At 43.8% G+C, this 27,639-nt stretch overlaps 1 protein-coding gene across 12 annotated transcripts in view; it reads left to right on the top strand.

Moving 5' to 3' along the window:
• The first annotated feature begins 1,949 nt into the window (after positions 1-1,949).
• The window catches only part of NFYC (nuclear transcription factor Y subunit gamma), a 34,369-nt gene continuing 8,679 nt past the window's right edge, over positions 1,950-27,639 (top strand). Inside the window, exons 1-8 of one of the 12 annotated variants that reach the window (XM_082494101.1) lie at positions 1,983-2,074; positions 9,253-9,355; positions 9,461-9,555; positions 16,333-16,528; positions 18,333-18,445; positions 21,589-21,660; positions 23,163-23,276; positions 25,666-25,761. In XM_082494101.1, the coding sequence (XP_082350227.1) occupies positions 18,341-18,445; positions 21,589-21,660; positions 23,163-23,276; positions 25,666-25,761 (387 nt within the window). In that variant the 5' untranslated portion in view covers positions 1,983-2,074; positions 9,253-9,355; positions 9,461-9,555; positions 16,333-16,528; positions 18,333-18,340. Of the gene's footprint in view, positions 2,075-3,980; positions 4,094-7,341; positions 9,356-9,460; positions 9,556-15,700; positions 15,774-16,332; positions 16,529-18,332; positions 18,446-21,588; positions 21,661-23,162; positions 23,277-25,665; positions 25,762-27,639 lie in introns of those variants that run through there. The other 11 variants (XM_082494099.1, XM_082494098.1, XM_082494097.1 and 8 more) reach the window with 11 other exon arrangements.

The raw sequence follows: 27,639 nt of genomic DNA, 5'->3' as shown, positions 1-27,639 counted from the left end.
TCGGCTGAGCAGGTAGCAGATGTTGATTAAGTGCGAACTCAACAAACCACAAACAAATTTATGCAAGCACCGATAAAGCAGAGAGTGGAAAAGCACTTGCGCTTTTTTGTTGGTTTGTTTTTTTTTTTTTTTCTTTCTTGTTTTTCTTGGCAGTTCCACGTTTCGGGCAGGCTGACACAGAGACCTCTGTGTTTGCAGATGGCTGTGATCCTTCTTGGGGAAGCCGAGCGGCTCCAGACAATGCACCCATTGCTGCCGGGACAGCAGGTGGGGAGGAAACGGAGCATCACAGGCGCAGTGCAGTGGCACACAAAAGGATTCAGCGGGAGGAGGAGCGGGGTATTGTGCAGAAACCCCTCGAGTGGGGCCTGGGCCCCGGCAGGAAAAACAGCTGGTTGGTTTGACAGCTGTGCCTGGCAGCAAAGTCAGCAGCAGTGCCGGCTAATTGATTTATAAATGAGTCATTCTGAAGAGGGGCCGTATAGCATTGCGTATCATCACCCTCAAACCTTACAACAAAAGGAGGCTAGCTTAGAAATGGTGAGAATTAATAAAATAATAAAAAAAAACAACAAACAACTAGCATGACACTTATTTCTCTTGGCTGCCTTGCAAGTGCTCCGAGATCACGAAGTTGTAAGACTTTCAATAAAACTGCAGGAATTTGCTGCAAGATCTCTCCCACTTCAGTGCCAACACGCAGCCTTCAGGGTAGCCGAGCTCTGAAACCGCAGCATATGCAAAAATCTGTCCCATTTCCTACATTTGGGCAAATGTCACGGAACACAAACCACAGATCCGAAGCCTCTGTTTTTGCAGGACACAGGAGGGATGTTCTCCTCCCTTGCACGGGGTGCAGAGCCCACACCATGAACTGCCGTACCAGAAACTTTACCAGCAGATGTCACTGATTTTGGAAACTCCATGGAAAGAGTGAGGGGAAGGGCAGGAGCACACAGGACCCAAGTTTCCTTTCCCATCTCAAATAACATTTAAAGCACCAGACAGGCAAATCCTCTTTCTAGTTGTAAATTGGATGCAAACGATTTGGGCACCAGAAAGACAGTAAGGAGGCAAAGATGGAGTCACTTTTCAGGATTTTTCATGGGAAAAATACTGAAGCAGCATGACTCACGCTTCAGTATAATGTGTCCCCGAGCCAGAAAAGCTGTCCCTGGGAAATGAGATAGCTGGCTGAACTGGAGCACAGACTTTTGCTTGAATCAGCTCCAGCTCGGGAAAGATAGTAGCAGAAAGTTACCCTGCGATGACAGATCAGAGCCCTGCGTGAAGTGTTGGACAGCTCACTGAGGTTTAATTTGGACAGCTCTCAGCGCCATGACAGGCAGGGCTGCAAACCTCCCTGGATGAGCCAACCAAGCTAACGAAGTGGCTGGGCTGCCTGCGGGATGCAGAGCTCTGCCAGCCCCCAGTGGCAGGGTCCTGGAAGGACCTTCGGAATATGATCCCCAAGCTGCCTGGGGAAAGCTAGGACCTCGGAGACAGCAAGAAATAGCAACAACTTCATTCAACACCTCAGGTGAGAGACCGGCAGCGGGGCAGCGTGGACCCTGCCCAGGGGACGGCCTCACGCCAGCCCACCTCGGCCTGAGGCCTAGGTCCTGCTGGAGCCCAGGCCAGGGCAGGCCTAGACTGGGGACAACCTAGGCCAGGCCCTGCTGCACACAGGGGCTTGCGCCCCCCCTCCAGGCACGGCCGGCACCCGGACCCCTCACGCCGAGACCTGGGCCCCCGCTCCGGCCTGCCCGGACCCCCCACCGGCTGGATCCTCCCCCGCCTCGGCTCATAGCGCGTTCCTCCCCGCCTCTCCCCAGACAAACTCTCGCGAGATCAGCCTCGGGTCATGCGCTTGCGCAGTGGCGCGGCCCAGGGGAAAGGGGCGGGACCTCCGCACCGCCGCCTCACGGATCCGCCGCCATCTTGTTTCTCGGCCGCTGAGCGCTCGCTCTGCTCTGGCCGCCCCCCTCCCCTCCTTCCCGCCTCTCGCCGGTCGGGCCGGAGGCAGCGCGGGCGCCGGGCGGAGGAGGCGGAGGTCGCGGCGCCGGCCTGCCCGGTGAGTGCGCGGGGAGCGGGCGAGAGGCGGCGGCGGGGGCAGTTCGGCGGCCCGTGAGGGGGCGCGGGGCGGGGGCGGCCTGAGGGGTTCTCCCCCTCCCCCCCCTCCACCGGCAGCTCCGCTTCGATTGGCAGAGCCGCACCGCGCTCGCTGATTGGCCCACGCCGGGGGAGGCGGGCGAGGGGTGCTGCACTCTGATTGGCTACCGGGGAAGCGGACCGGGGAGAGGACAGGAAACCGAACCGTTTCCCCGCGCGGCCCGGGGGTGGGGGAGGGGTGGGGGCGGCTGGTCGGTCCCAGCCGGGAGGGAGCGAGGCCTGTGTGGGTTCGGGGCTGGTGGAACGCAGGGACCCGCGGGCAGCGACCGGGGCAGGCGGTGCCTTGACGGCCGGGGGGCAGGGGAGGGCGCAGAGGCCTTCCCGGGGCCTTCCCGGGCAGGCGGCGGCAGCAGACCCCATCTGCCGGGCCCTGACAAAAGGATTTGCTGCTGTAGAGTTGGGTTTCATGTGCTGGTGGTGCCATGTTTTACCGATCTCTGGGTTGTTTTATTTTTTTGCTCCACAAGCCTGAAGGGGGCTTCTCCAGGGTCTGCCCTAGTGCCTGGTAGAAGGCTGGGCAGGACCTGAGGCGAAGGGGTGTGAAATGAATTGTGGGTTTCTGGGAAATAACTGAGCAGTTGTTTAATCCATACTCAAAATCCAGGGGCGCTGAGAGCTGTGAAAATACCTGGCCCTAAGGTATTTGTGAATCTGCCTAGATTTGGCTTTTTCCTGTGCTGAGAAAATGAAAGCAATACCCCTCAGTAAATGGTAAAGTGCTATACATTAAAGGCAGTGTGGATGAAAGCACATTCTTTTTGGCTGGGCTGGATTTCAGAGGGGTCAGTTCATTCTCCAGCCACATCGTTGGGTGTTGCGGGGTTGAGGGCTAAAGGGTTGGGTGCAGGGCCGGCTCGCATTCCGTGTTGGCTGAGCCATGTCTGGCTCCAGAGCCCAGAGCTCTGGCAGGCTTTTGCTCGTAGAAGAAGAAACAGTAGCGCTGGCTGCTGCTTCTGGAGTGTGACTCCTCATATTGGTTTTTGAGACACTTGTTGAGGAAAGTACTCTCCACATACTTATGAATAAATACTTCTTGTCTGTCTCAATAGCTGTCTGAGTATGGGCAATTAAAAGGAAAGTCTCAACTGGCTTTGCTTGTGATGCAGAGCAAACAGCCTGCGTATGTGCGCTTAACTTTTCTTCTCGTCCTGCGTAAAATAGACCTCGTGGGTCATCAGGCATCGTTTGCTGCCATTGCCCTTGGTGACGTCGCATGGCTTTTCTCAGGCCCGTGGTAAATCTGTAAATTAGGTGACGCTTTTGGCCTAGGCTGCTCCTGCTAGAGCTGTGCTTGTCCTCCGTTGAGCTCGGAGCCCCTTGCTTTTATCTGAGGAGTGACACAGGAAGAGAACAAAGCATTGCAGAGTAGTAGTGATTTTTTTTAAGATGCATTTTAACCAATTACAATTAATAAATCACCAGAAGATCTATTTTAAAATCACTTTCTCCTTGCTACCTGACTCAGACTAATTTAATCTGCAGGACTAGTGCTTCGTAGTACTTTTTTTCCTCTGCTGCTCTATGTAGAATCCTGTAAACTCGTTATTTTCCAGCAGTAAATTGTATTTTGGAATGCAGCTCGAAATCCTCTCAAGGTAACTTTAAAACAGGAAGTGGACGGATAGGTTGCGCCGCAGGCGATGGGGGGGCGCGGCCCTGCGAACCCATTGGCTGTGTACCGGCAGCCAATGGGCGCGCGGGGCCTCGCCCCGCCTCCCCGGCAGTGCGCAACCAATAGGCACGGGCCGGCCGGGCGCAGCAGGCTAGGTTGTGCGGCCGCTGTTAAAGGGGCCGGCGGCCCGGTCCGGCGGGGACGCGGAGTCCCGGCAGACAGGGGTCAGCTCAAAGACAAAGGGATGGCGGGGAGGCCCGGGGGCCGCCGTCGGCCCCCCGACTGGAGGGCGAGGCCTGGCGTGGCCCGGTAAGTTGATGGCGGCGGGGCGGTTGCGGCCCGGTCCGGTGACGGGGGAGCAGGCCCTGGTGGCGGGGGCTGCCCGCCCGGCCTCGGGGTGTCCCGGCCTAGTACGGCGGAAGGGGGAGGAACCGGGGGGGGCGGCGGTTGGGCCCGCGACTGAGCTCCCCGGGGCGGCGGGAAGGGCTGGGGGCACCGCGGGGCCGCGCCCTGCCGGGGGGGCCGCTCAGGGGCCGGTGACCGTAGAGGGGGAGACACATAAAATGGCAGCGTCTCCCTCCTTCCCCAGGCAGTCGCCGAGTCGCGGGGGGGGCTGCCCTGCCTGCCCTTGGCGGGGGCTGCCTGGCTGGCTGGGAGCTAGTCTGTGGGCACCCATCGAAAACACGGCTCCTGGGGAGGGTGGGGGGGTTGCAACGGAGCCCCCATCACCCCCGAACTGCCAGCCAAACTCCTGACAAGTATAAGCAGCCCTTTGTTTTCCTTTTTTATTTGTAAATAAGCACTGAAGGTCATCGGAGCCCCGCAGCCCAGCGGTGACAGGCGGAGGAATGGGGTGAGAGTGCATCTTGGCTTAGAAGTTTTCCAGCGTAAAGGGCTTTCTCGGCCATCCCGGTGACACCCCGAGCTCCGGCTGGGCTGGGCTCTTGCACGGCTATTGCCGTCAGAGCGGTGCGGCAGCTAAAGTTGCTGGGGCTAGGCCTTCCTTCACTAGCACTGGTGACCTTGAAATACCACAGCTCCGAGTTTCGAGAATGAAGGACAAAGTTTGTTTACGGCACTTTGGACTGAAAAAAAAAAAAAAAAAAAAGAATCAAAGTGGAAAAATGAAGCTGCTCCCGATGGCTGAGGGCATCGAGGACACAGAATAGTTTGTAGATTAGAATTAAAGTTAGTTTTCAGCAAGGAGTCAAGTCACATTGCAGACATTCCTTCTCCTCCACTCCTGCAGAGAGATGCTAAATGTTGCTGTTACTGTCCTTGCCTTCTCAGGGGTGAACTGGGTGACACAGCCTGACTGTTCTCAGCCTCGCTCTTATCCTTTTTTTTTTTTTTTTTCCTGATTGCTAATTGTTGACCTTAAAAGTACTGTTTTGAAAATCAGAGGTAATTACATTGTGCAACTTATTTTTGTAGGGATGTTAGAAAAGTGGGCACCAGCAAGCGAACCTGATCTGCACATTGGTGTCAGCTGCTAACAAAGGACTGTGTCTTGGGTTGAACTTCAACCTGAATGGTCTTTGAATTGTTACAGCCTTCAAGTATTAATATTTGGGTATTTTAATTTAAATCAAGACTGGTGAATAGAATCACCTTGTCTTAGGCAAAGCTTATTCAACTTTCTGTGGTGTCTGGTGTGTCATACTACTTTCAATCCGAGAAGGGGCAGAATGAGAAATGTCGCCATAAGTCATCTATTAATAATGGTGGCTGCTCCGGTATGTTAGTGGAATAGCAGTAACTTCTGTAGCAGGCTGTCAGCCAGAGTCGGGGGATTTACTGTGACTGTGAAGGTCATTGTTAGCATCTTTAAGCAAAAATGAAACATTTTAAGATTTTTTTTTTGCCTTGAAATTAGGATATATTCAGCTGCTACCTGATTTTGAGGGGTGGCAGCAGAAGGTGAGGGAATCTGCAGCTACAGTGAGATGAAATAAGAAATCCTGCAGAGCTCTTCGTTATACCCAATGTTTATCATATTTCATTGCTTAAGCTTGCAAGAGGTTGTAGCTGTTGTACGGATAGGTGCTGCTTGATCTTTCTAGGTCAAGAACAGCAGGAAAAACCTAAAGCTTTTAGTAGCAATGTAAAGGGATTTATTAACAAATTATACCAGTTCCTGACTCTTTCTTACAGCACTATGAAGGAAAGGAAGGTCCTTGGGTCCCATTTTACACCGCTTAGAGAAGTTAGTTGTGTCCCCTGGGCTTTCCTGGTAGTTTTACCTGCTGGAAACGCAGGCTCAGAAAACAGGCTCATCTTTATGTTTAAGGGACTTTTCCATGCTTGTTTTGTGTACTAACCTAATTGACAGTGCACTTAGTGAAGGTGTAAAGGACAAGTTTATTGGGGGAAATAGCTGTCCCTGGGCTGAACACGTCGGTGGCTGGGAGGGGGATGCATGTGTGCCTCGCTGTGACGGTGGTGGATGCCCGCAGGAGGTCACCTTTCAAGCCAGTGTTCATGTTTGAGTTTGGCTTTTTGGTTTTGGTTGTTTTTTTTTTATTTTTATTTTTTTAATCAGACTAGTATCTTGTGTTTATATAACATAGCGTGACATCTGTATTTTAATAGTGTGGGCACATGAAGCGGTTTCTTAATTTCAGGGTTTAGCAGTCTGTTTGTTGTAGGTGAATTAAATTTGTGTGATTGCTAACTTAAACTCTTATATTGTTATGTTTTGGTAAAGAAGACAGCTTACCTTATGTTTCAGAGGGTTAAAAAACATAGCGGCTGTTATAAGGGGCACTGACAGCAAGATAAAAAACTTCAGGATGCCTGCCAAAGCTTCCCAAGAGTTACAGGAAGGTTTTTTTGATTTCTTCTCAAATACTTGATATTTTCTACATGCTGAGATCTTATTGGGGGGATTTTCTTCTGTTTATAACTTGCTCTGCTATTTGGTCACTTCCTGGTAAATCAAAATGGGTCACTTTCAGTTGTCTCTTTTTATTCAATGAAGGTGACCCAGAAGGGTATAGATTTGCATGTTTATAATACAGGATTATTTTTAAAAATTAAAATGAAAAAAAAAAAAAGATAAAGGCCTGATGAGACCGTCCTGTCTGCCTATTGAGTAGTACAGGTTGTGCTTCATTGAAGTAAGATCTGCTGAGCTTAGGAGGCAAAAGGCTTATGATTGTTTCTGTGAAAATAATTCTTTTTAACTTTTGTGAGATGCCATTTGATAATTTATCTTAAAGTGAGTAAAGAAAGTAATAGGAACATTTAATATTAGAATAATCACTATAAAAAATTAACCTTGCAGCCCCCTAAAAGCAGTATATTTATTTGACTTTTCTACCCAGAATAACAAAGTTTGTAGAAGACGTGCCCAGTTGTAGACTGGTACAGCCTTTCCCTCTGCTTTAAAACCATCACAAGTTCTTGTGAATAACTCATATTTGTCATTCAAAGTTTTCTAGGTTGTATCTGCTGCTGCCTTGCTGTGGTTTGAATCATTCTTTCTGCCTTCCCCTCTTCCCTGTCTAGCAGCACGATGGTGATTGAACCTAAAAATGCAGCAGCAGAGCAAAGAAACACACAACACTTAAGGCTGCATTAAAATTAAAGCCTAACTTTGCTCTAAATGTGCTGCAGCATCTGTATGTTACCACAGGATCATACGACGGCTGTCTGCTCCAGCTGCTGCCTGAGTCCCGGTGTAACCAGGAGGTTAATAGCGAGCACCCAATTTAGCTTTTTCAGCCAGTTAAACTGTGTGGCTGTCAGAAGGATGAGAAAATGTGAGGGCACTCCTAGGACTTTGTATATAGAAACTCTTAATTTAATGCAGAATTATTTATAAATAATTCAAAATATTAAGGCCTAACATTAAAAAAATAATAATTCCCCAGGCTGGATGTCTGTTGAATCCATACTGTCTTAACAGGCATTTTGCTTATGCTCCAGAGCAGTAAACATGTATGTTGCATGATCAGAACTTCTGCTGTCTAAAATACAAAATAAAAGAAATGGGCAGACCAACCCAAATGCTGGTCAGACCCCTCTGGCAATACCCCTCTTGCTTTGTGAGCTGTTGGCGACAGCAGTTCGAGGTGGTGTCTGCGAGGGGTGCCTGGGTGTTGACAGATTTCAAATAGATACCACCAAAGCTGAAAGCTGTCATTGTGTTTTGAAATATTTGAAGCACTTTCTGAATAAATGAAGCCTGTCACTTGGTTAACACTGCCGCGTGTTGATGCCAAAGTAGTGCCTATGGGCCTGAAAATATTTCTGTTCGATTTCAACTTTGACTTATTAATATACCATATGCTGTGTGTCTTGTATACATTCAGGGTATGTGACAAATGCTTTTGTTTTTTGAATACCTGATGTCACTACAGTTGTGAAATTTCATTCCCATATGGTACAAGTCTGGGTGAGCTGGCTCCTGCCTCTGAGAACAAGGCACTGCCTTAATGTTTCTCACTAGATTATTATTTTTTTTCTATAAAAGTGCAAGCAGGCAACTATTCAAGACTGAGACCGTGTATTTTTGTGAAGGTGAGTTTGGTGTCGCTTTTTTTTTTTTCTTGTTATCCTCATTGAGGCTACTGTTAAAGGGAAGCAAGTAAAATGCACGTATACCGGGGCTGCAAAATATGTTGTGAGGTGTGTAGCTTGTAATTTCTTTTAAATTTATAAAGCTGCAATACGTACCATCAATTTTATGCTAAGTTGGTTGAGATTAAAGTTTATAAGGTGAAATACATGATATGCAATATTGTTTTGGTATGTGCCAACTGTTTTATCATGTGAAGTAGACTTGACTAACTTGAACGCGCTTTACTTAAAAGAGCTTTTCCACTTCTTAAGAGCTGGAGAGGCAGCACAAGTCATTTTAGACACTTGTTGTTATTTGTCTGGGAATTTTCTTCCTCTGCTTCTTAGTCTGTGTGCTTGCCTGCCAACATTGCACTGCAAAGAGTCACTATTTAATAATGTTTAACTGTTGAAACACCAAATATCAAGTGTGACCCTTGTGCTCTTTCATTTAAAGAAGAAAGAAAAGTAAAATAGCTAGTACAAACAGCAATTCAGATTATTTTGTTTGCTTTACCTTTTTTTTTTTTTAAAAAAAAAAAACCAAAACTCCAAACTATTTCTGTGCTATTTTTTGTGGTGCTCTAATATTTGCAGTCTCATTTTTGATTTGGTGCTGCACTGTGGGAAGGTCACTTCTCGATTCCATAGTTTGGTTTCTGGTGCCACGCCGTGCTTCTGGTAGGTTTCTTATACCAGCCTCTGGTGTATCTATGCGCACTCCCAAAACCCTGCCCAGCTTTAAATACAGTCTGTGTGTATATATTCAGTCTTCCTGTGCACAAACTGATGTGGAGTGCTGCTGGACAGAGGACTTCCAGCAATGCTATTAGGTACTTAGTGCATTGTGAATAGAAACTCTGTAAAAGTAGGCATTATTCCTGATATTTTTTTTCCTCCTGAAGGAGTAAAGCCAACTGACAGTCGCCTGCCCGAGACTGCAGCGTACCATTGTCTGCACTTAGCAATTGCCTTTAACTGCTAGGTCACGCTGTCTTCTGTATTAAGGTATGAACTCAACACAGTTTCTCTGGGTGCTTGTGTGTGTGTGTTCAGTAAAATGCCTTTGCTGTGTGTTGTCTGTGCTATAAGATATTTTCTTCCCCTCTGCAGCTGAAGCAGCTTTGGAGACTCTGTTCTCGCTCCTGCTGAGCTTCCCAGTGCATGCCTTCCTGCGAGGCCGTTGCCAGCTCAGTGCCCAGTGAAAGGTACTGGCTTGCTTGCGGTTTGATGCGGCTCTCTGCAAGATTGGGGCTGTAACTTCATAACAATTTCGGTATCAGGAAGGTTATCTGGCCAGTTTCTGCTTTGCGTGAATGAAGTCGGGGTGGTTACTCTGGCTCTGCTGCCTCCCCTCCATAGGAGCTGGGATCAGCTCTGCCGTTAGCTCTCTCTCCCTGTTGAGTGGGTAGTGGCGAGGCAGCTCTTACCCCAGCGTGCTGAAACCCAGCCGCCGTGTCCGGGAATGGAGAAGGGAGGAGCAGAATTCCTGCCGTAGGTACTGGGGTGGAGAGGGGGAGAGTAGGAGGCACGGCTGCGTGTGTGATCCAGCAAAACATCGATTGCAATGCTTTTAGCAGCGGATTGGCAATAGGAGGGGTGCAAGGCAGATTTGGCCCTGCTAGCTGCTGAAACCAAACTCTGCTGGTTTGACGAGTTGTCTGTTGTTGGAAGAGGTAATCCAGATCCCTCTCTGTGACTTTGCAGCTGATTTGGGCTTAAATCAAAAGCTGTACTTTGCATTACTTCTGTTTTCATTCATGCATTAGAAGTATTAGGGAGCTAATGTTCAAACGGTGCTTTGAAGATGGAATAATCTACTGCTAAATATTTATAGAAAGAAGGGCTAGAAGGCACCTGAAGAGGTCATCTTGTTTATTTTTTCTGCCCTAAGGCAAGATCAACTCCACTTAACCACTGTTTTGCAACCTTTTCTTAAAAACCTTTAGCAATAAGTACTCAGTATCCTCCACAGGTAATTTAGTTCAGCATTTAACTGGCCTGACTGTGATGTTCAATTTTAATTTTATCGAACAAGAGAAACCTGCAAATACTTACCTTATCCAGCAGCCTAGAATGATTCTCCCATCAGCTGAAATCAGCCACTTATGGTGCCAGCTATATGCTTGGAGGATTGTGTGTATGTAATACCGCAAGAAGGAAGGGATAAAAATAAAACTGAGGAATTGCAAAAGTTTCTTTTAATAGCACATTGGAAGGAAGTGCTTGTGTTTTGAATTATGTTGGTTTTACTGACAGCTTTTTGAAATTGTTTTTTAAAAGTTGAAAGGTTAGGTTTCCATCAAGAGCAGAACTTCAGACGTTCATAAGTTTGTGATCTTCACCTTTTTTCACTATCTGATGGGCTGCCTTAGATTTTTACAGCACTATTTTATAGAAATGGAAGAGTTCCCATATCTTTTGTATAAATAACTCTAGTGTTAAACTTGAAGTCAAAGACTTTTGGGTTTGGCTTATGGTTGAGCTGTAACTTAATTCATAATTTGTTGCCTGTACATAATGATAGACATTTTTGTACTTTAATAAAAACAGCTTCATTACTGCTGTGATGTGCTGAAATAATTGTGCTGTGTATGTAATGCTATAGATTATATAGTCAATTATGTTTTATCTTTATGGTGTTCCTCCTTCCTTTTTATGATGATGTGGAGTATTGGGCTTTGTTCAAAGCTGATCTCATGTCCAAAAAAACATTGCATAAATCTCTTTAAATACAGTATTCCCCTTCCTCCCCCCAGTGCTCGTTTGGGTAATGTTTTATGGGCAAAGCCTTTTCTGTGCTGTCTTGTTGACATACCAAAACTGGAAATGAGTCTCAACGAGATGTGTACGTTGAAGTGACGACTCCTTTTGGAAGGCGTTTGGCATGTGTAGCGATGGCAGCACATGCCAGCCTGGCTCTCTCCAAGCACCATTCCCAGGGTGTGCGTTCACTGGTTTTTCTCATGGAATTGTTCAAAACATCAGGAGCCAAAGGCTCATGTGTCGTAACCCCAGAGCCTTGCATGCTACGGCTTGTGTCTTTCCTTTTGCTTTGGCAGGGCCAGGCACAAATCTTCTTGGTGGCTCTACCGTCTGCTGTGGTGCTTTGTGCCACACTGCGGCAACATCTTATTTTTTTTTAGACCTCTCTAGCATTATTTCAAACTTGGATTGTTCAGCTCTTGCCACTGGTGGCAGCTACTGCTTCTTCATCGGGTCAGAAGTGTGCTGTGGAGACAGGGTTTGTGTATGGTTTTGATGGGACTTACAACTGGGGTACCTTGTTTCATAGCTAGGAAACCACCTGTAGAGGATGATACACTAGTTTTGTGCCTGTCTAAGACTCTTCCCAGTGGCCATGTGAAAATCACCTTCACTTGCTCTCTTGTTGCCATGTCAGAAGTCAGGTAAGTTCTCTTGGCAGGTGTGAATAGCTCTTAACCACTTCCCTGATCAAAGCGAGAGCTGTGATGAACAGGAGGTGCAGAAAATGGATACAACACAAAATTCATGGTGCTGGTTTGGAAGAAATATCTGTCTGTTTGCAGTGCCAACGCAACTGCCGACATGAGTTTCTGAATTGCATTATTGGTTTAAAAATTTTACATAATTGTGCAGGCATAGGCCTGAATATTAAAGTAGAAGAAGAAACCATTGATCTCAAACACAATTAAGAACTATTTTTACACCAGTACTGCCACCCCACAAAGCAAATAAAAGTAATTCTTGGCTGTGGGTCCTGCACCTTGGTATTTCCAGCCGTGCTGTGCACTTGGGCTGCTTGGCCTCTGTCTAGTGAATGTGTAGTTTGGAACTGTAATGGAAATAATTTGATCTTATTTCACGAAAGGAGGCTCAGCTGAAAATACCTATGTTGATTTGAGTAGATCTTGAAGCAGAATGTACAGTGAAGTGAGGTATGATATCTCTGTGGAAGCAATTCTGGACAATTACTGTGACTTCTCAAAGGCTTGTTTTAAAATAACATAGCGTAGGGCATAATGTCGTGCAAAACGTGCTGTTGATCTGCAGCACAGAGACAGCTTCAACCATTGCGATTGCTGCTGAGGCCAGAGATTGTTGTCGTAGTCCATTTCAGACTCAGTGTATATTCTGCATTTGATATTCTGCTGCTCCCGCAAGACAGTATTGCAAATTGCTCTAATTGAAGTAATGAGAGCAGCATCTCGCAAAGGGGGCTGGTATTTGGCTTTCTCTTATACATCGAAGGCTCCTCTTTTGCTTGCATTTAAAGAAACGCGTTACTAAATTCACATAAAACCGTATTTATTCTTCTTGTGAAACTAGTTCTTGGTTGCTAGATTGTTCCTTCTGATTCTGGCAGGATCAGGTGTCTGGCGCTTATTGCTACACAGAGCTCATTCTTTAGATATGCAAGTGCGGCTCTGCACATTTTACTTTTAAATCAAAGGACAGGCTCCCAAAACAGAATGCTACAGTTTTGAGAGTTGGTGCATCAGGCTGGAAGTATCACAGAATGCCAGGATTGGTATTTATTCTAAATACTCACTTTTCAGCTCTATGGATCTATTTTTAATTCTTGAGATGTCTGGAGGTTTTGCTAGGTGCTGTGGCGTTGGGGTTTAGTCTTTGCTAGTAAAGGTGGTATTTTTTTATTTTTCTTTCCAAAAAATGGAGGAACTGCGTTGCTTGTTTTCTCCTTTTCTGTAATGCTACTTCCTAATAATTAACTTGAGAGTTTTGTGGGATAGTGGGTGTTGTAAAACCAACACCTAAACACTGTCACATGGAGGTGGTCCACCTGTATTTGTATGGTGGTAGAATCTGGCAGGGGGTACTTGTTTTTGCAATGGCAATTTTCAGAAATATTTGTGTGTTATCCCTATTTGTAGCTGTAATCTAAGGATGTTGAGGCAAAACACTTGCCTGAGCTTCTGTCTAATTTCTTTCCAGCCTCCATCTTGCTTCAGATTTAGCCGTCTTTTTAAGGTGTTTGGATGGAATATGCTTCTGCTGTCATGTAACACAACACTGTGTAAAACAACACTGTGTAAAACGGGCTCTTTCCCGTAACATAAGCCATGGGAATATGGCTGTACAATATGCAAAGAACCTGACGTTTCTGATATCAGCAGGGTCTGTGGTACTTGATGATATTGCTGAGTTAGTGCCTCCTTCATCGAGAGCCTCAAGGCTTTTCAGCACTTCCCCCTGGCATTCGCCCTTTGCATATCCCTGCAGATATTTGGATAAATTTCATTTAGATCTGCTCTCCGCCCAGCTGACTTTAGGTGACTTCTTAGTTAAGGCCAGTTTGGGACTAACTTAAAAGTAGGCATGTCAGAAGCTGTGACGTGACCCTCGCTGGCCGGGGAGGTTGTCCTCCGGTTCTCGTTCCCAACCTGACTTGGCGAGCGGCACCGGCGATGCCTGGGAATGTTCTGTGGCTGGCAGCTGTTGCTCTGCTGGGTCTCGTGGGCTGTTCCTGGCCGTTGGGTTTCCAGATGAAGAGCTCTGGGTGCCCGCTTGGGTGGAATTGCAAGATCAGAGATCTTGGTTTTATTTGTGGTTATACTGTAGCTCGTGTTTTCAATAGCAGGTTCTTGCTCAAGCGTGCAGATTGTAGGCATCCAGGGTGAGACAGCTTCATTTGACTGCTTCCCCCTTCCCACGGGATTAAAGAAAGAGCACAAACTAGCATCTGTTTAAAAAAAAAATAAAACAACAAAACAAAAACAAACAAGCAAAAAAAAAAAAAAAGAACCACAGACACTGGAGGTGTCTCCATGCTTGCTTTGCGCTCCTCTGAAGTGAAGCTCTTAAATGTTTGTCGGCTGCCACAGGATTTTGTAAGTTTAATGTTTGTAAAAGGTGTTCTGCTCTGGTGAGCAGAAAAGCTCTAATTGCAAAGTGTTGATGTCGTAGTTCTCAGGATGTGCTTGCTAATCTGCTCTGTAATCGCCTCCAGGCATTTTATGCCAAGGCCTCAGCTTTTTGGCCTTCAGTTTCTTTTTCCCTTAGTCTGGAAACAAAATGTTTGCCTTCATGGAGCGTATTCCAGGCTGTGCGGACTGGGTTGGCCGTTGTGAAGCTGGCGTATCCCAGTCTCTCCTGTTCTTACACCCTTATTTCTTGCTGTGTGGGGTGGTTTCTTTGGGGAGGTGGTTTGTTTGCTTGCTTGTATCTAATTCAGTAACGCATTCCTGCTGTGGGCTAGTGTGTTTCGTGTACGTGAACCTTCTCATCTAGATTCTTCTGCAAGAGCATCTCTGCATAGCCTGTTTTTTAGGTGGCAGGCTCCTGGGACTCATGCTGGTGGTTTTGCTAATCCGAGGTCAGCATAGCACCGCTCTTTGCTTTGAGGCAGCATCAGGCACGCCGGTGAGATGACGGCTTTTGTTAAGTAAGTCTTGTGCAGAGCAGAAGCGTGTCAAGCTTGCAAGGTACGTGCCCAGCTTCTTTGTGGAGACGCGGCGTTGCTGGAACTGGCAAGTTCTCTCTGGTTGTGGTTACGCTTTATGGCAACCAGGTGACATGGGTGATAGACTTTTAACTTCTGTTATTCAGCAACGAGATGGTGTCGGAGTAGCCAGTTTACTCTTAAAACTTCTGAGAGACCATATCCCGCATTACATGCGTGTGGTGTGGGGAGCACGGGGATCCTCAGGGCACCTCTCCTCTTCTGCATGGGGTTCTGGAGGAAATCTTTAGAAGAGCAAAGGTGAAGTATAATGAAGGTCTAAAATTTCCCTGTAAACTGCATATCAAAAAAAGACAAACAGGTTTAGACACTGATAACTGTGAAATCAGAGGAACTGCCTCCCTGTTAGCTTTGGTGGATTTATCTTCTGTTGTGTGCTTTGGCATTTTGTTTGTTGGCACTAATCCTGATACGAGGCATTCTTAGAAGAGAACACAGTTTCCCCTTGGGTGAAGGAACTTACCTAATTGCACAGGAATGGTCTCATTAGTAAAGTTTGTCTCGCACAGCAAATGCTGTAGCTTTGCATGGCAACTTGGGTTTTTCTCTTCCTTACAATCCTTCTCTAATGCTTGCAAGTACCTTCAACGCCGCTTATGTATCTATATTTTAATGGGAAGAAATTGCTATAGTAATGTTCTGAACACTTTTAACCTGCTTAGGCTTTTATTTTGGAGTTTATAGGGATTTTATTCTATGTGTTTCAAAAAAAATAGCCTGTTGGTGACTGTTGTTTCTACTGTAACTCAATTTCCTAACAATTTTCCTAAACAGTCACTTAAAGTAGCAATTGTCCCTTGGGTTGAGTGTCAAGCTGTTCATTTTGCATTCTGAAATCAGTCCTATGTTTACTTTGAAGACAGGAATTTTTGTGTGTTCATCGACAGGACTTTTTAAATTATAGATGACTGGAGTAAACCATTTCTAGCTCTTCCTGAAATCTGGATGAATACCACAAAGGCACGTATTTAATGCAAGAAATTTGCTTTTGAATGCAGTAGGGGGTAAAGTGGTGGTGGTGGTGGTGGTGGAATTTTCTTCCTCTTAGCTCCATTAGCTTTTTCCTTTTTTTTAAACCTGTTGTTTCTTAGGGTTATGTAGACCATTATATTCCAGTACAGCATTTAAGTGTCTTGAATGCAAGTAATTTGTATTTTTAAATAAAGCATTGAAAAGTGATTTGGCTTGTCTTCAAGATGAATTACATCTCCAGTTGCAGAAAAGTCCTTGTCTGGTGTTAGTGTTGAAATATTGCCAGTACAGAGCACATTTCAAGGATTAGGTTTTATTTGTGTACGTGAACTATTTTTTGTCTACGTTTGACAATGCAGATCAAGGGGGGGAGAATCAAATGCCAATTTAACACTAATTAGAATATTTATAACACTAATTAGAATATTTATCTCTCTGTATTTTCTTATAAATATTTGAAATATCTTGGTTTGTAGGCAGATAGTATTATAATGCAAATAGTTGTTGAAGAGTCATCGAGTAACTTTTCAGTCACTTACTTCCCTAGGTTCTTTACCTGGAGTTCTTCCTGTCTTGAACTCTTGCTCTGAGACTGAAAATACGATCTTCTGGCCTCCTCTTTGTCACCCCCTCTCAGAATCCCCTTCGGCTCTTCCCACGCCTCCCGTGTCCCCTTCACAGTTTGATGAAAGAAAAGTACAACTGTGCACAGAGTCTCCCTTGGAAAGTGTAGGCTGCAGGAGGTAACGAACTAATTGTCTGACATTCATCTCTTTGATCTGTTAATAAGATTTTATGGATCGTCGTTGCTTTGGAATAGTAGACTCTGAAATCGCTGGCAGTTGGCAGCTGCCTCCCATCGGTATTCTGCTGTGTTGTACAGTGTTACTGTGCTTCCCTTTGGCTTGAGGAAGGACTGAAATAAACTTTTACGTGGTGGATCAAAAGCCAACAGGAATTGTGCCTGCTTATGTCAGAATTAAATCTACTCTTGTGTCTTTTTCCATTACATGGCAACACACAAGTATCTGAGTATCTTGAGATCTTTCCCTATAGGAAATGTAGCACCCTTCTTTCTTGCTGTAAGTTATGAGAGACACGTAGACTTACTGTTTGTACGTGGTATGTCCGTGTCACTCATGGAGACTTCAAAGCTGCTCTGGGTGACCCTGAGAGCTTTAATGTCAGTAACTCGCTGGCTTCCTCTGCTCCGCTTACTTGAGAAGTGAACAGTGACTCTTCTGGCATTCACTGAGATGCTTTTCAGTGCATGGGAAGCACCGAGTCCTGTCCTGCCGGGTTGTGTCTCGGCAGGTCCTATGTGTGCATGTGTTTTTGGCACATCTTCCTCGTCCTTCCAGGCTGCCACCCCTGTTGGGAATCCTGCCGGAACCATGCACTCCCGTCATGCCAGGGAAGCCAGCAAGGCTGGCCTTGGTGTTCCAAGGGATTCCCAAGTTTTGCATCTGACTTCCATTTTAATATTAACTAGAGCTGTCTTAAGAGTTCCTTGGCAAAAAGGCAGGACTTGATCTAGGGAGTTTATGGGGGGAGCAGAATTATGTCATCTGGAACTTGAAATGTGCTGGGACAGTGCCACGCAGGCTGGTGCTGGCTCGGTCACCCAAGGACAAGGTTGATGTGTGTCCTGACTTCTTCACCATCTTCCCTGCAGAGCAGCATGGCTATAGGGGAAAGTCTGAACCTAGTTACTGTCCCTTTGTTTTCTCCATATAAGTTCCTGATGACTACTAGTGCATACTGTAAATAAAGCCATTTGCAAAGGTACAAGTCTTAATGAAAGCACAGGCAATGTCCAGTATAAATTTAATAATAGCTGGACTCGCTTAACACTCTGCCGTTGCAGACTACTAAATCACAAGCATGGGGCTTTTTAAAAATTGTTTAAATTAAAATATTTGAATTCTAAATCTTACTTTGTGCTTTTGACATCCTGCATTATGGAGGCTGTTAATTTCTCCTGTTGATTATACCCAAGAAGAAGAGGTATTTTAAAAATAGTGTGAAGCCACAAAAACTGACACCTTTCAAATAGGCACAGAAACAACTGTTTCATTAGACTTTTAGAAATAGTACCGGGCTGACATTGATGTTCTTGTTTCAACTTGAGGGGGGTTTGCTGCCATATCCTGCACTGTTGTTAGCTGTAAGAAGCAAGAGAAAAAAAGATTTTATAATAGGCACACACTGGAGTGTGAGCTGTGACTGAGCATCAGTTATATTTTGTAACTCCTTGTGTAAAGGCAGAGGAATAATAATAGGGGAATAAGGAGATTTTGCTTTAATATTCTCTTCCAATCTTTGGAAAAATAAATAAAATTTTTAAAAACAATTCAGAGGCTGTGAGTATCCGTATGTTGTTGCTGTGAGACCTGGACTGACGTATCTTATTTTGACAGTTTCCTAGAGCGATTAGCCAGGCTGGACCCTTCCTGTATTCCTCGGACTTTGAAGGAATCTCTGGGAGCCTTTGACTCCCGCTTCCCTCCCTCCTTCATTGCTAACGCTTGTTTTTGTTTCTCCCAGCTACCAGAATGTCCACGGATGGTGGCTTCGGCACAGCTAGCAATAGCGATGCCCAGCAAAGCCTTCAGTCCTTCTGGCCACGAGTCATGGAGGAGATACGCAATCTCACAGTGGTGAGTGTCCTCATCAGTGGTGTTACTTCTGAAGAACTGACAGTGAAAAGTGCCTAGTAACGTCTGGTTCAAAATATGACTTAGTCTCTTCCCCCTTTGTAATTCAAACACCTGGTTATTGGCAGACAGTTACAATTTTGTGAATGAATTTTTGGGTTTAGACTTTTGTATAGAACTATTATGCCCTCTTTCAGAACTGTCTCCTTTGACAAGCCTGAAGTCTTGAAAATCACTTGAATGCCAAGTGCGTTGTTATCACATGGTTTATTAATTTAAAGACATTTGATTAAAAAAATCCTGTATAGGCTGAGAATAAGCATTGGACTAAGTAGCTTCTATTTTTTTCCATCCCCAAAAGAGATGTGCCTGAGAACAAGGGCATATAATAAAAATGACTTTTCAAGAGAGATTGATAGATTACTCTGATACAGTGGTCCTGAAAGCACACTCCTGTGCTTTAATGTAACCGAAAACAAAAGAACTCAGTCAAAGACGGGCTGTTCAAAGTGAAAACCCCAATCCAGTAGTCTGAAGATAAGCTTCTTTTTTCAGCCTGTGTGCAGATAGTTGATTAAAGAAACAGATGTAGAAATTTGTATGCATAACCAGAATTAATTACTTTCCTCTTTCAGCGCAGTGAATTCTTGTGTTCAAGAGCTGTAGTTTGTCTTCATCTCCAGATGAAAGGGGTTTATTCTGCAGCTTATCAAGTACGGGCAGCTTAATTTTTAACTTTGTATGAATCTATTTATTGCATTGCAAGCTAGTAAGTCATTGAAAATTTAAGTGAGGACAGTGAAGGGAGTTGGAAATGAAAAGGGATAACTGCAAAACATTCCTATGCAGTTGTCCCCTGTGTAATTAAATCCTGAAATTTAACGTGCATCTAATTGGAAGTGCTCCCATGGATGTGGACGTAAGTAAACTTAAAGCTCGTTCGCACATACTGCATAGTGGAGGTCAGAGCAGCTGTTTGATGGAAAGCCTGCTCTGTTTGCCTGTTTTTCAGGGCTATCTCTGCTTGGCTTTGTGTGTTTGCCATGTGCCACCAGTAGCTGAAATTCCAGGGAAAAAAAACAAGGGAGCTGCTTTAGAAGACCAAACCAGAGCTCCCTGTTCTCTGCCCTGTATAACAGAAAGGACTGTAGCCTAGTTGTGGAGAAATAGGAAGCAGGACTAGGCTGAAAGTTGCGTTTCAGCTGCACAATGGGTTAGAAGAGGCCTGTGAAAACATCGAGACCTAATTTGGAAAAAAGAAAAGATGAAGAATTGGTTTCTAAAGTTTGTTCTGCTGGGTAGTAGCCAGTAGTGGTCATGCTTCCCTTCACCATGGTACTTGCGTATTAATTTTGATTTATGTGACGTTTGCCTGTCTGCCTTAAAGGAATAAAGGAGGTTTAATTTTTTTTTTGTAATTTCTCCCACTGTCTCTCTTCTCTGAAGATTTTGGTAGCGTTGTACCTATGCATGTCTACTTGCAGTTCTGCTCTTCACAGAAGTTAATATACTTAAGACTGTTAAGAGCTTCACAAATTAGAAATTTTGTCCTCATCTTTCTTGGAGGCTTGCTCAAAGCTCACGAGGCTCTTTAAAAAGGAATGAGATGTTTTTTTTTAAATTAAAAAAAAAAAAAAACTGAAAAAAACCTTTGGGATATTTTTCCATGCCCTAGCAACCCCTTAACTTGTTGTGGTGGTTACTGGTTGAAAATGTCACGCTGAGCACATTGTGTGTTCAAGCACAGGTCCCAGCCCTCTTCTCCCGTTGCCCCAAATCCTTCCAAAATCCAGTGTTCACCAGCGGGATGCAGCAGCCCTCGGCTCTCCTTGCAAGGACACCCCCACACGCCACACACTCCAAATTAGTTCCAATTTACAGCATATTACTAGGAGCACCTCATTCACATTCCTCTACAGAATGAGGGCACAGAATGCTTTTTAAACATATACACATGTAAAATAGTGTATATAAATATACATAAAATTTTTATATACAAATTAAATAAAATGCCCCCTGCTGGAGTATGCACAACCTCCATATTTTGCTTCCATAGAAAACAGCATTTTCAGCATTTTTTTCTCCGCTTTTGTTTCACTAAAACATCTTGCAGTGCCTTGTCCCCTGGAGAAATGAGCTTCTTTTTATTTTCTATGACATTTTTGTTAAGAAGGGAAGACATAATTATTTATTTTTTTTTTTAGAAGCCTTTTGTGGGTAGGGACTCTGCATTCCTGATGCAGTGGTACATAGCCTCAGCCTTTCTCCCTTTTTAAGAGGCTCCTGGTAGCAACACACTGGATTTTTTTTTTTTTATTTATTTTTTATTTATTCCTCTTTCTATGTTCAGAGAAGGGAGACCACTGTCGGTAGCGAAGCTTGGCGTTTTCCCTGACCCCAAGAGCTCTCTGCAGAGAGGATCTCTCCAAGGGATGCGTTGGTGGCTCCTTTCGTGCAGACAGCGGCTTGGTGGTGTCTCTGCTGCTGCTCACATTGGGTACGTGCTATAACAGCACCATGGCAGCACTCGCTCTCTGTCTCCTAAACCATCATTACACCATTCCGAGTCAGCAGTTCTCTCTGCTGGAAAATAGTGAGAAATCCATCTAGAAACAGGAATAGAAGAGATTTTTTTGAACGAGATTTTTGCGTAGTTTTTAACACCAAAATTGGTATTGGGCAACAGGGAAGTACAAATAAAGCAGAGAAGATTTCATCCTGTGGCCCCACATAGCTCTTGTTTGCCTTCCTTTTCTCTTGTGACTTTTTGTAAATTCCAATGGTTTCTGGGTCCCGAGACAGCTAATTGAATTAGTTCTTTCAAATATAAATAGATGCAGAAATGTGTGACATTAGAAACATTCTGTTCTGCAGAAGGACTTCAACTTTGAGGTGAAATAGTAGATGCAAGTGTCTGACAGGAGATTTAAGTAGAATTCTACCAGTATAAAATACAGAAAAGCAAATGAGAATTCTCAGGCTTGAGGAGAAGCTGCCATACCTCAAAGAAAATAAGCTAGTTTTATAAATCTAATTTTAGTCAGTTTATTTCTAGACAATACAGACTTGTTTTAACATTTCTTATCTTACCTTTGTTTTCAGTTAAGTATCAGTAAAGAGTCTCTCAAATGTGAATCTCTCTGCAGAAAGACTTCAGAGTTCAAGAACTCCCTCTGGCACGTATTAAGAAGATAATGAAACTGGATGAAGATGTGAAGGTACAGTCATGGGTTTTTCTTAAGTATTTATGATCCTTTTGGTGGATATTGTAGCTATAATTCCTTGCAATTCATTACTTATTATTAGCATTATTTATTATTCTTTTTAAAGCACGTTTCAACGTTTGCCTTGAATGCAATATTAGCTGGCCTGGTATAATTAAACTGATCTGGGAAAGCGAGATCATTTGGGATCTTTGAAGACATTTGCAGTTTTTCTTTCTTCTGGTAAATACCAGTGTACTGTATAATTCTGTGTATTTCCTGTTTTTTCTAGTACTTTACTAAGTTTTCTTATGTTTCTTCCTTGTTTCTCTCTACTCTTTCACAAATCTATAGAGTGTTTAGTATGAAGAGTGCTATCACGTAAACATGTGCTACACTGTTTCAAGTTTTATGGAAAAAAAATAAGTAATACTTTAGGTAGATAGCATAGGTTTGATAGCAGCATTTGAGCTGAACCCTTGACGTGTGATTGATGATGATAACACATGAGTTGACTGAAGAAAACTTACTGATGTAAGAGGAAGGGAATCACCTGCAGGGTTTGACTCCTGCGCTGCTCCGCTCCTCCCTGGAAAACTGTCAGACATTTAACTCCTAAAAGAGAAGAGAATGGTTTGCTCTTGCTTCTTGTTTTTCTCAATGTGGCACCATCCTTCTTAGGACAACTTTTAACATTTAAATGAGATCCTGAAAAAGGTGTGTGTTGTCTTCCTATACAAGGGAGCTATTCATTCAGCCTGGAAGGGGAATGAACCCAAGCCCTGGAGGTCCCAGTTCAGTGTCTGAATCGAACAAGAGTCAGATTTTTGATGATGAAGGGGAAGATGAGATTTAAGGCTGCGAGGGAAGTCTCTCGCCTTCCCAGAACGTTATTTAACAAAGAGAAGGGTGTACTAGTATGCATTAATGCCAAGCCAGCTAATAATCAAACTGCTTAATTTGAGTAAAACTTGAGCTAAATATTTTTTAAAGAAAAGGAATTTGGTGAGGCAGAGTCTTTACTTGGGCCTCCAAAGGACTATTTCAGCATTCATTTGAAATTATATAAATGTTACAACTATAAAGTAAGGGCTAGGTTTCAAAATGAGCCCTCAATCTGTCCTCTTCAGTTTCCAAATCATTTATGCATGTGCCGAGACACTGCCAGGAGAAGCTGCTGGTTGATGCCCTCAAGGTGAATGTGCACTGATGCCATTTACTGGCCTACCACGACCTGTCAATATATGGAGTTGACTTCTGACTAGTTGTGGAGGAAATGGGCTTTCGAGACAAACTTCAGATGCCCAGTACTCTTAAAACTCCGTTTAACTTGAGATCGGTAACTCTTTGGACTGTCACACCCATAGGTATTCCGATGTGGAAATTCCCCCAACTTCCCTGTTAAACAATGCAACCATTCAGATTTGACTAATGTGATAAAGTTACTCTGACTACCACTTTGCACTGTTAGAATACTAACGGTAATTTTTTTTAAAAAATTGTAAATCTCATTGCAGATGATTAGTGCAGAAGCTCCTGTGTTGTTTGCCAAGGCAGCTCAGATATTCATAACAGAATTGACTTTGCGAGCATGGATACACACAGAAGATAACAAGCGCAGGACTCTGCAGGTAACGGGGCTGCTCCTACCTGGTCTTCTGCTGCTTCGTAAACTGTTTCCAACTCTTTTATTTCCATAACATGAGGCATGTTTTGTAGACAGTAACTTTAGTACCCGTGTTTATCACTACAAACCTGTGTACAAAGCAGAGTGCACAGTGTAACTGCGACTGAAATGCTTTTTTCTTAATTTGTTTAAAAAAAAAAAAACACAAACAACCCAAACAAAAATAACAAAAAACACCCAAACAAGAAACAAAGCTGCAGCTGTCAGCTAATTCTCACCTGCTGTAAGGATTCAGGATAGCTGTAACTGATTTGTTTTTCAGTATTAGTTCTAATATAAACTTGTAGATGCTAGTTTGTGTCAATAAATGTGTAGAGATGAAAACAAAAATACCCTCCTCCAGAACAAATTACTGCTTCTTCTGAATTGAGAGGCCCTCAATAATAGTAATTTCTTAGTGATTCAAGAGTAAACTGTAACTCTTCAGGGTCTTTTTATGGAAGAAAAAAAAAAAGGGCATTCACTCATAGTCTTACATGTTGACCAGAACTACTTGAAACTATAATGACCATCAGTTCAGGCGCTCAGATCAGAGGTGAGATTGTGGTATTCAGGACCATGATGTCAGCTCTCCTGTGCCCTGGCACAGAGATTGCTGTTGGGGCAAGGAGACACGTCTGACTTCAGTCCAAAGCTGCCCTATGGAATGGGCATCCAGCCACACAGTCCCCACTAAATGAGGCTGATGTTACTTGCTTTTAATGCAGGTTTTAATGCAGTTACTGTGGGAAGATGTATTTGATATAAATTCCATGAATAAGGTGCTTCATAAGCACAAGTGCTGACTCGGGCATGTCCTGTTAACAGTTTTCAAGCTCGGATGGGTCCGTTTATTTCAGAATCGCGCTTAAATCCTGATCCTAATGTATAAGACCTTGAATTGACTCAAGTTTTATTTCTGACTGCCTTGGCTTCCACAGCAGCTGCCATCCTGGAACAGCTGCTCTCCGCATGGGCAGTGCAGCTGGAGAAATGCAGTCTCTGCTTATCGAGTATTTGGGAGGAAAACTTTGAGTGGAGAGGTTTGAGTTATGGAAGTCTATTCCTGAGGAAATTGGATTGAACCCAATCCTCAGCATAGAGAATGAAATATGAGATACATCTGTTCCGTAAAAGTTTTCTTCCCGGTGAAGATATTTTTATAATATATTCTGCCTGCAGAACAAAAGAATTGTCTCTCTCATGCTTTCTATGTGATCATTGTTTTGCAATTAAATACCAACACAGTATAAGACTTAGAAATGTCAGCTAGCCTGAAATGAGAGGATTGATGGCCTTTTCAATTTTACCTACTCATTAGGCAGCGTGGGCATCTTTGTCTCAAATATTGTTCGTCTATATGCCTTACAAATTTATTTTCAGCTAATGAGAATCAGATTTTTAATAGCTTCTCAAATTAACCCTACTTTTTAAGATGGCTTGCAAGAATGTTAAATTGACAGCATACTTTTTTTTTTAAAGAAATTCAGCTTTTTTATCTTGGGGGTTGTTTCAAATCTTAAGCAAATACACTTAAGTGATGACTTATTGCTGGCTAACTCTTTATTCACGTTTTTAATGCTTTGACGTAATGCTATTCTTTGGATTTCTTTTTCAGGCAAGGTATAAAAGTAAAGTTATAAGCCATTTTCAGAAGATCCTTACCTTGCCAGTTTTTTCATAGAAGCTTATTGGCTCTTGCACGTCCTTTTTCTGATACATGTTTGGCCAGTTTGCTGAGTATATGTTTTAGTCTTCGTGCTTTCTTTTAACCATTTTGCCCTCTGCATGCTGAAGCTTGTTCTCCTGAGATCTCTTGGGATTCCCCTGCCCTGAAAAAGATCCTGTGATGCTCTATTTTTTCTTTTAAATCCCATCCCCAACTCATAGATTCTGCTTATGTTGCTACCAATACATGGAACAGTCATCCTGGTCTTTCTGAAAAGCTTCTTTTCAGATATCTTTGGGATTTTGAAATTGAATTTTTTTTTTAGAAGAATTCCTGGTGTTTTTTTTAATGTGGTAAAAGGCTTATGGTGATTGGTCATGAGCCCTCTGTAGTGAATTACAGTGGTACCATTGTGGAGAGCCTGATGAGGTCTGGTGGGTGAGTAGATGACTGTAAAAGCCTGAGTTTGATAAGGACCTTCTTACCGAGCATCTTGGAGACCTTGCTCAGCACGAGACCGTGGTGTTGGTGCTGAAACAAAAGTTCTTGCCACTTGGCTTGACCACTTGGGATCTGGAGAAGACATTCTCACTTGACACGGTTAAAAAGCTCTAACCTTATTTATCCAGTGACAAAACAGACTTCTAAAGCTGAAGAATGGTCTTCTCTTTTTTTGTTATTATAGAGGAATGACATTGCCATGGCAATTACGAAGTTTGATCAATTTGACTTTCTTATCGATATCGTTCCAAGAGATGAACTGAAGCCTCCAAAGCGGCAGGTGAGACATAAAAATAATCACCTTATTGTCTTGGTGTGATTGTCTTATTCCTTGGTGTAATTTCAGTCTCTAATTAAAAGAGGATTGATTAAAGCAATATGGAATCAGATTTAAACGTGAAGTTTGTGCCTCTCTCTTTTGCATCTTTATTTACAGTGGTTTTCAGGTTCTTAATTTTTATAGGAATAGAGCTTGAATGGAGGTTTATGGAAGTCTGACTTGGGGATTTTAAGTGACAAAATCACTGCTAAATAGCTCTGATACCAAATGTTGCCGATGTTAAAAATTAAACTTAAAAAAAAAAAAAATGTGCTGAGTCTGCATCCTTTGACGTGTAAAGGGAGAAACAGGCTCCTTTGCTTGGAAGTACCACCTCCTGCATCCTTTGGGGCAGTCATTGCTACTGTAAACATCCTTGACTGGAAGCTGTAAGGTGTTAGAAGGAGCTTTCAGTCGGATGTTTACAGCAGCAGGCTGCTGCGGTCATCTGAGCACAAGATCTTTGAAACTTAACAGGCTTGTGTTTTACAAAGAACTTGTTCCCCTCCGTGTGTGAAACGATGCTGAAAATGCAACGAGGTGGGGATGAAGCTCAGTCTTGCTGCTTCAAATGCACAAAGAAACAAATCCAGCTCCTGGTAGACTAATTTCTCCTCTTCACCTGAAAGCTTGGTGTTCTGCTGCTAAAAGTTCACCAGTTCAGTAAATGCTCATCTCTCTTCGTTACAAGTGGCCAGGCAGTGGTTGGGCTGCCATCAGCACGCCTCTTTTTGGGAACAGCTCTGTTTGGACCATGCTACACCTTGTTCAGCAGCTCCTGGAACCGTTGCCCGGGGCTCAGCTGGGCCAGTTTTCTTCTCTTGAACAGTGAATTTTTCCTGTAGTTAATAACAATTTGCAACAATTCCTTCAGCTGGTTTTGTGATACTTTTGAAGGTCGGCAGTGCATTAGCCTTTGAAAAAATCCAACATGGTCCTTAAAATAGCTTCTCTTGTGAGTGCTATTGGAGAGGCCGGCATACTTTAAAACACCTTTCTGGTAAGTGTTTTACTTGGAAGTTTTTCTCTGACATGTTTGGTGGTTTGGTTTTTCTTTGTATTTCAATATAAATCTGGATAACGTGCAGAGTCTTCGTGGAGGTACTAAAGTGATGGCCAAAGGAAGGAAATACGCGCTTCATCCTTTCTGATGTCCTGAGTTCAGTTTAACCTTTCATTCTGATTTCCAGAAGCAGCATAACTTTCCAGTAGATGAGGAAAATACCTTTACGTGTCTCAAAATATGCAGGAGAGTCCATCCTACTGCTGCAGTCAGCTGTGGTTAAAATTAGCAGCATCCCAAGGCTTTGTTACAGGTGTGCTGGGAACTCTGTACTCTGTACACATGGTGAGCATCACATGTGGCAGCGTGGCACAGCTCCTTCCATTCCTTCACTGAGCTCCCTGCTTTATCCCTGCAGCAGAGATGATTTAAGCAAAGATCCTTAGTTTAGTATTAAATAAAAAGACAAAGCAGCAGCCTGTGCTGCGGCTCTCAATGCTTTGCTGGACCGAGGGGAAAGAAAACACACGTTTTGGTTTGTTCAGCTTTATGAGCCGAAAAGAGTTGGCTGCAGCCTGAAGTAACACAGGTTAGTTCTGGCATTGCAAATTCAGTTCTTTTTCTTTCGGGTGCCCCATTCAGTTATTCTACTTTGTAGTGCTGTTTTTAGTAGTAGTCCACGTTTGGGAGGAAGAACATTGCCCATATCTTTTTCTTGCTGGAGCCTTTTGATTCACATCAGAATGTTCTGATTACAGAACATCCAAGTTCTATAATCAAATGAATGCCTGAAGTATTTGAATAGTGTGTTAGATGCGTATAGGTTGCCAGGTTAA

This window comes from Vanellus vanellus (genome assembly GCF_965231255.1).
Source record: "Vanellus vanellus genome assembly, chromosome: 22".
Taxonomy (NCBI): domain Eukaryota; kingdom Metazoa; phylum Chordata; class Aves; order Charadriiformes; family Charadriidae; genus Vanellus; species Vanellus vanellus.
The sequence above is the reverse complement of the archived record's forward strand: the minus strand, read 5'-3'. Positions and strand labels throughout refer to the sequence as shown.